The sequence below is a fragment of the Pseudorca crassidens genome, chromosome 8, assembly GCF_039906515.1.
Source record: "Pseudorca crassidens isolate mPseCra1 chromosome 8, mPseCra1.hap1, whole genome shotgun sequence".
Lineage (NCBI taxonomy): Eukaryota > Metazoa > Chordata > Mammalia > Artiodactyla > Delphinidae > Pseudorca > Pseudorca crassidens.
The window spans coordinates 94063886-94073928 of record NC_090303.1 but is presented as its reverse complement, the minus strand read 5'-3'; the positions used below and the strand labels follow the sequence as shown (position 1 = coordinate 94073928).

The following is a 10043-nucleotide window of genomic DNA, read 5'->3' as shown; positions in this document are numbered from 1 at the left end:
ATGAATCTGGGAAACGAAAAATAGACTAAACATTTTATTCCTGAACGATGAAGCAAAAAAAGAAAAGCTTTTAGACTTCCATTTAGACCCACTTTATTAACAGGCCAAATCCTTTAATGAAAAGGATCCAAGCATCATTCTCGTAACTTGTCTTTACCTAAATCTATTTCTATCAAATTCTGCTTGACTATTGCTACCTCGGGGTTTCAAGTCTTATTTTTATGACACGGAGACGTTCGTTATAATGGAAATAACACAAGTAGTATGGGCTTCCCGTCTTTCTCCCTCTAGGATTTCAACCTCTTCTCGAACACCATCCTCCTCTTCTAGTAAATCCTACATTACAGAACAGGCTTAGGACGGAGAAGAGAATTAATCGGAGCCATGGAAACGGCCGAGCGGAGGAAACGTGTGAGCTGGGAAGTGAGCAGAAGGGCAAGATACCCTCCCCTGACGACGGCGCCAGGGCGCTCCGAGGATCACGTCACGCACCTCAGGTGACGTCACGACCGTGACACGCGGGTGACGCCGTTGCCGCGGCGACTTCCAGTCGTCTCCGCCCCCTGCCCCCGCCCCCCGCTTAGCGTCCTTCCCCCAATCCCCTCAGGCTCAGCCGCGCCGCGGGCAGCAGGCCGGTTCCCGAGGTGGCCCAGGCGCCCTCCCGCCGCAGGCGCCGCCCGGGCCGTCCCTCCCCGCCGCCCCCCGCCCTCCGCCTCCGTCTCCCCCCGCCCTCCTCCTCCCTTCCCCCTCCCCGCCCAGCAGCGGTCGCTCGGGCCAGGCTCTCGGTTATAAGATGGCGGCGCTGAGCGGCGGCGGCGGCGCGGAGCAGGGCCAGGCTCTGTTCAACGGGGACATGGAGCCCGAGGCCGGCGCCGCGGCCTCTTCGGCTGCGGACCCGGCCATTCCCGAGGAGGTGAGTGCCGGCGCGCCCTGCACCCCTCTCGTCTCGGGGCTCGGCTGGCTGGTGTTTATTTTGGGGAGAGAGGTGGCGGTGGGGGCTCTGGTGCCCTCAGCCACCTTCCCTTCTGGGCGCTGCGGGCTGGGAGACGGGCATTCCCCTTCTGTGCCTCTCCGTCATGCAGCTCCTCGCTACGTAAACACACACAATGGCCCAGGGGGTTTTCCCTGGCCCGCACTTGGGGCTTGAGGGATTCGGGCAGCGGTGGTGGAGCAGGAGGCTATCAATAGGGGGCGAGACTCAGGGTTGGTCCGAGAAGGTCACGGCTGGCTGAAGGTAGCCAGCCTCGCGTCTGTTGGATGTTTTCTTTATTTTGAGTGGGGGGCGGGGGAGGCTGGCGGCGGCATCTGGGTGGAAGATGTCGGTCAGTAGCCGGGGCCGGGACCCCAGCCCGAGTTAGCGTTGTATGTAATTATTACACGGTCACGGTGATGATGGGGCGATCATTCCCTCTCTACTCTCCCTGACTCTGCCTCTTTTCAGGCCGCTGCCCTCCCTTACACTTCTCTACTTGTTAGGGGAGATTGCTCTTCACCTGTTTTAACCAGCGGATGGTCTTTACTTTTTTAACCCTAAATGCCACTGTTTCCGTTCTTTCTCCCATCCCGGTCTCAGGCCCCCGATTCCTAATGTTTGTCAGTGTTCTGTCGCCGACCGGTAACCCCCATCCCAGTTCCATCTGCCGCCCCGCTCCTTTGCCAGTGGTCGGACCTGCCTGCCTTCTAACCTCAGCTTCTACTTAAGACCATTTTTGCATTTCTCTTATCTTAGTCCTGTTGAGGCCTTCTACTTCATTTCACCGCTCGCTAACGTTGTTATCGTCACAAATCCTTCTGAACGCTTTGGAGCTACTTACTTTCTGAATCGTGAAGCTGTCAAGATCCCGTCAGGTTTCACTTGCACTTCTATTGTGCATCCACACCTCCTTGTTTATTTCTACCCTTTTTTTTAAAAAAAAATAGGTGTGATTGATTTCTTTCCGTTGTCTTCCTTTTTGTCCCAATATTTTTCTTTTACTTTTTCGTCTTCAGTCCTTGCTTCTCTCAGCCATTATTTAGCCTCTTATCACCTTGTCAAATGACTTTATTTACACTTTGGTTTTTGTTACGTAAAATTTATTACATTTAGTGTTTGGTATTGTATTACATAAAATAATACACTTTATTGTACTTTACAAATAATGAGATAATATATGCTTTACAATTATTGATTAGATAATGTGACTTGCTCCGTTGGCTTTGCTCAAAGTTCATTCCTTTCTACTACAGTACTTACATTTTGTTTCCCAATTCTCATAACGTCTCGTTCTTCAGTCAATGCACTTCTCTTTTTCCTGCTTCATCAACTTTACTTTGGAAATTCATTAGATATGGTTGCTCTATTCAGTATCAGTTTGTTCACAATAATATTTGTTTTTCATTCTCTTATACCACTTCCATCTATGCCCAAGATGTGTTCTGTACCATCATTTGATCTCATCTAAATTTCTCATGTATACATACATATATGTATCTTTTATGAATATATATATCTTTTATACCACTTTCCGCTTACTTTTCTGTTTGCATTTCTGCTCAGATCAGTTTCCTCTAATATCTGTTCATTTCCCCCAACTTCTTGGATTTTAAGTAGCACTCTTTCCTTCTTCCATTTCCTAGTTTATTCTGTTTTCCTTGTCCCCAGTTGCCATTCATTCTGCCTTGTTTCCTGGCTTTTGGTACTTACTTGCTGAAGCTTCCTCTTGTCTTCCCCACACCTCCACATTCCTTCTTATTTATAAACAGCTTTGTTCCGTTGACATGGAAATTTATTTTTAGGATACATTGTTTTTAATGGATAAATACTAGGGGTCACATCTGCTGTCTATTTTTTCCATGAATCGGATATGCCTTTGTCTTACTCTGCACAGGTGCCTCTAGGCTTGCTTTACTCTGTAGTGCAAGTGTGGTTTTATTGAATTGTATCTAGAAGAATGGGTAAATTAATGGACATGGGTTATGAAATCGTATTTCTCTGATTATAACATTGTTTTCGTTGAGAACTTTGTTTGAGAGTTATTAGAACAGTTTGTAATGATATAGAGAAGGCTTTTGTTAAGTACAGTGTCCGCTATCTTATTTGAAACGGCCAGATTATTTGAGCTCTACTCTCTGAAGATTCTGATTCGGTAGGTGAGAGCTAGGGCCATGAATTTCTGTTATTTGGCACACTTCCTGGGCAGTTATGTATCAGTACTTGAGAACCTCTAGGCTAGATGAATTTAAACCTCAAGTTTAAATTGGCAGTAACTGGAAAGCATATTAGTATCTCTTGAAACCATAAGGATACTCAACTAATTTTAATTACTTAGTAGTGTTTCCCACTGCCTCCTCCACCCAGGTTTTAATGGTTAATGATGAATAGTAGTTTTTCCTCCATATTTTCTTACAGGAACTTATAATAAATGTATTTGGGGGGGATAAAGGGTTAAAAATGAATCTCTTTCTAATATAGATATCAGTGTTATGGATGGCAGAATAAAGTACTCCAAGAAATAATTTTTAAGTTTGAAGTTTGTATTTGTTTATCCACTGGAAACTGAAATGTACTGTGGTCTTTTAATTGAACTGTCTTCTATGCACTTAAAGAGATATAATTGTCAAGTGCATGGAAAGAAATGAAAAAAATGTGTCTAAAGAATTACCTTGGGCTTCCCTGGTGGCACAGTGGTTGAGAGCCTGCCTGCCGATGCAGGGGACATGGGTTCGTGCCCCGGTCCGGGAAGATCCCACATGCCGTGGAGCGGCTGGGCCCCTGAGCCATGGCCGCTGAGCCTGCGCGTCCGGAGCCTGTGCTCCGCAACGGGAGAGGCCCCAGCAGTGGGAGGCCCGCGTACCGTTAAAAAAAAAAAAAAAAAAAAAGAATTACCTTACTTGACAGTAAAATACAGGTTTTAAAAAGTTTCTCAGAGTAAAAGCACATTTATTATTGAAAAATTAGAAAAATGTAAGTACAAAAAGTTTTAGAAACTGTAATCTTGCCACTAAGATAGAATTACTATAAACATTTTAGTGTGTATCCATATACTCCTTTTTCATGCTTGTCTAATGTATGTGGTTTTGTAATTTTTTTTTTTTTTTTTCGGTACGCGGGCCTCTCACTGTTGTGGCCTCTCCCGTTGCAGAGCACAGGCTCCGATGCGCAGGCTCAGCGGCCATGGCTCACGGGCCCAGCCGCTCCACCGCATGCGGGATCCTCCCGGACCGGGGCACGAACCCGCGTCCCCTGCATTGGCAGGCAGACTCTTAACCACTGTGTCACCAGGGAAGCCCTCTCTTATCATTTAATAAACTCCCTTCTTTAGGCATCTGCTCACCTCTTCCTTTATTTAGAAATTTTTTCTGATATCAGTCACTTATATATGCTGACTATTAAAGGAATTGATTGTCAGTAAACGGATTAAGAAAGGAACGTTGGAACTGAGTACTTGAATCCTTGAATGTAGTAGAACCTGAAAGCAAACTTGATTTAATTGTATTTAGATAATAGGCCAGAAAAATTATATTAAGGTAACAGGTTAGAGAAGTCTGATTTATCTTGATTCCCTGTCTCTGGCTTTCCTGTTTAGGAAGCTGATCAGGTCTTAACAACTGGAAACCTATGTTCTGTGAGTGGTAGGGAAGAAAGGGAGGGAGCAGGCTACATTGCTTTGTTAGCATTTTCTAAGACTTGATGCTTACCTTGTTAAAGAATGAGACAGCTCTTAAGTGTTCTTCGTGTTTCTCCAACCATAAAGCTGTTTTTCTCCTTTAGAAATGCAAAAGTGTGTTTTTTTAATTTGACATCTTGATATTAATTTAGCTGAATACTTAGTGGACATTTTGTGTCATAATCCTCTTTTATGAAATTCAGTATGTTCCTGTGCTTCCTATATTTCTGCCTCAAATTATCTTTGAAATAAGCCTTTATAGTCAGTGGCTCTTACTGGACTTTGTCTTCCTCAAAAGTTGAATTGTTTTAAGTCCTTTACTCATTCTCTTTGTCCAGTTGATCTACATTGGTTATTCTGTAAAGTCAGGATCAGCAATAGTTAAACAACTTCTGAATTCAAAATAGAAGAGCCTGTTTAGGAGCTTTTCTGTTTCATAAGCAGTGCTTTCATAGTCATAGTGTTGTAGATACTTAATATAAGAACCAAAAATTTAGCTTCATTTCTTCCATTCCTTCCTTTAATATTTGGTGGAGACGTTGACATGTTCTGGGAGGTAGTTTTTATTTTTCAGCTTTCTTTTGTCTACCAACCCAATTTACTGTTATGCATAATTAGCAGGGTAGTCAGAAGAAACTCTTTAATACAGCCTCCACCCTAACAGTAAGCAGTTATTTTTTTTTCCCCTCTACCCTCTGAGATTATTTTGGTTTCCATGTTTTCTCTTGGTCTTAAAAAACTGTTATTCTTGTTCCTTCCCATATCAGGACTATGCTTATAGAGGGAAAGTGATGCTCAATAACATTACATTTCTTTCTGCATCCTGGGAATGCCCTTGATAAAGAATATAAAAATTGCTCTGAACTCAATTAACTTTATATCTTCTGGAAGCTCTGTAACATCAAATGAAACATCATTTTCATTCTTGTAATGTAGCTGCAGTTATTGACAGCACTTTGGGAACAAATGTACTGTAGGGCGGTGGTTTTCCAATTACTATAGAGCTCTAGCACCGCTTTTAAAAAACAACATTAGCACTGTAAGAAATACAGATTTTGAGTTGCTCTAATACCTGTATACATGAAGCAGTTTTTGTCTGTTTTGTACATTTTTTTAATCCTCATCTGGCACGTACATACTCAGTTAGTGAAAGAGTTAATGTGTACAAAACAGAGAATATAGCCAATATTTTATAGTAACTTTATTTATTTATTTTAATTTTTTTATTTGTGGCTGTGTTGGGTCTTCATTGCTGCACGCGGGGTCTCTGTAGGTGCGGTGAGCGGGGGCTACTCTTCGTTGCAGTGTGCGGGCTTCTCATTGTGGTGGCTTCTCTTGTTGCAGAGCATGGGCTCTAGGCACACGGGTTTCAGTAGTTGTGTCTTGTGGGCTCTGCAGCACAGGCTCAGTAGTTGTGGAGCACGGGCTTAGTTGCTCCGCGGCATGTGGGATCTTCCCGGACCAGGGCTCGAACCCGTGTGCCCTGCATAGGCAGGCGGATTCTTAACCACTGCGCCACCAGGGAAGCCCTATAGTAACTTTAAATGGAGTATAATCTGTAAAATTTTTCCATCACTATGTTGTACACCTGAAACTAATATAATATTGTAAATCAACTATACCTTAGTTAAAAAAATTTTTTTTAAATAGTGAATGAAACCCTATTAGATATGGTGCACTCTGATTTTTCTATACCATTCAGTTCTCTTTTTTTAAAAGCTGCTCATAAAATCAATTTATTAAATTGACAACCACCTAGTTGCAGCACACAGTTGGAAAAACACTGTTTTGAGGCTATCAAGGACTTTCTTCAGATGTTACCTCAAGGCTCTATTTAGTCCCACTACACCTTAACTATTGAAGTTCTTCATTTATCTGCATTACTTGTTGGTTTCCTTGAAAAAAAAAAAAAGGCTTAATGGCTGTAAAAATGTTAGAGCTACTGTGTATGGAAGGGAGATCTGTGCTGACATGAATCTTCCTAAGTGTAATAATCTGTGTAGAAAATTTCAACAACTTGTGTTTAAGGCAGTGGTCAGCGGACTTGCGTAAATGGTCAAGTGGTAAATATTTTAGTTATTGTGGGTCTAACTGCTCTGTCTCTGTCACAAGGACTGAACAGACTGAAAAATGGTATTGCAGTGTAAAAGCAGCTGATAGACAATATGTAAATGAATAAGTGTGACTGTGTTCCAATAAAACTTATTTATGGACACTGAAATTTGAATGTGTCATGAAATGTTCTTTTTTTTTTCATTTAAAGATGTAAAAACCATTCTTAGTTTGTGAGCTGTACAAAAAACAGGTGGTGGGCCAGATTTAGTTCATGGGCCAAAGTTTTCAGACTCCTGGTCTAGGGGAGACTAAGTATATCATATTTGAGGTTCTGAAATTAAGGTGTGGGTTAGAGTTCTATAGAAAGTTCATAACTGCTTTTTAAAAATCGGGTTTATTGGGATATAATTTACACATACTATAATGTACCATTTTAAACACACAGTTTGATGAGTTTTGACAAATGTATATACTCATGTAACTACTGCCACAGTCAAGAGATAGAACTTTTGATGGAAAAGTTCCCCAGTTCCTCTTTGCATTCATTTTCCTCCCCACCCCACCTCCAGCCCCTGGCAAACACTGGTCTGATCTCTAGCTTTGCCTTTCCTAGAAAGTCATATACATGAAAACATACAGGATGTGGTCTTATGTATTTGGCTTCTTTCATTTAGTTTGATATTTTTGAGATTCACCCATGTTGTTGCTTGTATCAGTAATTAGTTTGTTTATTGCTTAGTAGTATCGTGTGGATGTAGCATGACTTACTTCTACATTTACCAGTTGATGAGTAGTAGGGTTCTTTCTAGTTTTCAACAGTTATTAAGGTTGCTATAAATGTTTGGGTTCGGGTTTTGTGTAGACACTCATTTTTATTTCTCTTGAGTAAGGACCTAGAGCTTGGACTAATGGGTCGTATGGTAAGTATATATTGATATTTAACTTCATAAGAAAGTGCTAAACTTTTCTAAAGCAATAGAAACCATTTTGCGTTGCCACCCACAATGAATGAGAGTTCCAAACTCTACCCTTGTCATGTCAGTCTTGTTAGTTTTAGCCATTCTAGTATGTATGCAGTATTGTGGTTTTAATTTGTATTTTCCTAATGACTAATGATGTTGGACATCTGTATATATGCTTATTTACTACCCATGTATTTTCTTTGGTGCAGTACCCATTCACATCTTTTTATTCTGTATTTACCTTCTTATTATGGAGTTGTAAGAGTACTATATACATATTCTAGATACAAGTTCTTTGTATCAGATATGTGTTTTGCACATGCCTCCCAGTCTATGGCTTGTCTTTTCATTTTCCTAAGTGTCCTTTAAAGAGTAGAAGTTTTATTTTTGATGAAATCCAATTTATCAATTTTTTCTTTTAGAGTTCATGCTTTTTGTGTCCTACCCAGTATAACTTTGCCTAACTTAAGGTCATAAAATTTTCTCCCATGTTGTCTTCTAGAAGTTTTACAGTTTTAGCTTTTACATTTAGGTCTATCATCCATTTGGAGTTATTTTTTATATGTATTGTGAGGTAAGGGTTAAGGTTTGTTCATTCCTTTTCATATGGATGTCCAGTTTCACCTTTTTTGAAGAGACTAACCTTTTTCTGTTGAATTACCTTGGCACTTTTATTGAAATCATTTGATTATGTTTGTGAGTTTTATACTGTTTTATTGACATATATGTCTTTGGTACCACAATGTCTTGATTGCTTTACAGTTCAGTCTTTTTTTTTTTTAATATTTATTTATTTGGTTGCTCTGCATCTTAGTTGCGGCTCACTGGCTCCTTAGTTGCGGCACGTGGGGTCCTTAGTGGTGGCATGCGAACTCTTAGTTGCAGCATGCATGTGGGATCTAGTTCCCTGACCAGGGATTGAACCCGGGACCCCTGCATTGGGAGCTCGGAGTCTTATCCCTTGTGCCACCAGGGAAGTCCCTATAGTTCAGTCTTAAAATTAGGTAGATCAAGTTCATAGGATTTTTAGAACTTTAAAATTTGATTTTTAAAATTTTTTGTGCTATTGTCTTTTGAAAGGACAGGGTACATAATTTGCTTCCAGTTCTTAAAGGTGTCTTCTACTCAAAAAAAGCTTAAGACTCACTGTGGTATATAGTTAACACACCCCTATCTTGAATCATTTGGTGGAGAGATTGTGAAAAGTGACAGGTAAAGAAACATATTTCATCCAAAATTAATTTTTTTGTGAGAAATGAAGGCGATATCCTAATAGGTGGCACCAAAAAGTCAATGTCTTTTTTTCCCACCGTATTTCAAAAATGTTAACTGTAATCAAGATACATTTAGGTGAAAGTGAATACGCCAAGATGTTTATTCACCAAAAAAGTCATGGAAAATGTCAATCAGGTGGTGGGGGATACTAGTTTATAATACTAGCTGTGTCATTTTCCATCTTCAGCGTGAGTTTTTCCATTTGAAACCTATGTCATGTTCTGTGATGTTCCAGAATTAGCACCTTTATTACACTTAGAGGCATCATTAAATTGTTGTTACTAAGGATAAGCATATGATGGTTGTTGGTCATATTTCTGCCTTTTTCATTTGGACCCATAGGACCCTTTACCTTGTTTTAAATTACAATGGTAGTAGCTTTTCACTGCTTAGCCTGGAGGGCTTCCCTACCATATAAAATGATATTTCTAGTTATGATTTTTGCTTAATAATTATGAACATGTTTCCTGATTTTTTTGTTTTTTAAGTTTCATTATGAAGGAAGGAAGACTTAAGTCTTAAAAATGAGCGTAAGTCTTGAATATCTGACAAGTACAGGGTCATGTGACAATTGGGAAGGTAGACACTGTTCAGGCTTTCGTTCATGTTGTAAGTAGTAGTAGTCTAATTGTATTTGGCTACCTTGCAAATTTGGAAATGGCACTTACAGGGAGAGAGAACCATAACATTTTGGAGACTATTTTCAACTGTTGTTCCAAAATTAGTGTGTTTAAAAAAAAGTATGCATCTCCTTATTGTAAAAGATGCCTTGTGTTTAAATTAAGAAATACTCTACTCTTGTTTTACGTTTTTTCTTTCACTAAATATATAACCTTTAAGTTAATAACACCAGAAAAATTTGACTTTTTATTTCCAGAACAGCTTAAATTAAATAAAATTTTAGGATGCTTTGAATTAGTCACTTCCCTTAAATAGGTATTTTGAAACAGTTTAAAATACTGCTTGGGGTTGTTCCTCCATTGACCTAGGATTTTTAAACTGTATTTGCTACATTACAGAACTTATTTTGCAAAGTAAATTTCTTTTTTTTTTTTTTTTAATTAATTAGTTTATTTTTGGCAGCACTGGGTCTTGGTTGCTGCGC

The 10043-nt window shown here is 40.1% G+C and overlaps 1 protein-coding gene across 2 annotated transcripts in view; it reads left to right on the top strand.

Annotated features, from left to right (window-relative positions):
• The first annotated feature begins 623 nt into the window (after window positions 1-623).
• BRAF (B-Raf proto-oncogene, serine/threonine kinase) overlaps window positions 624-10043 on the top strand; it is a 160418-nt gene continuing 150998 nt past the window's right edge. Inside the window, exon 1 of one of the 2 annotated variants that reach the window (XM_067747202.1) lies at window positions 624-913. In XM_067747202.1, the coding sequence (XP_067603303.1) occupies window positions 794-913 (120 nt within the window). In that variant the 5' untranslated portion in view covers window positions 624-793. The remainder of the gene's footprint in view (window positions 914-10043) is intronic. The other variant, XM_067747201.1, reaches the window with a different exon arrangement.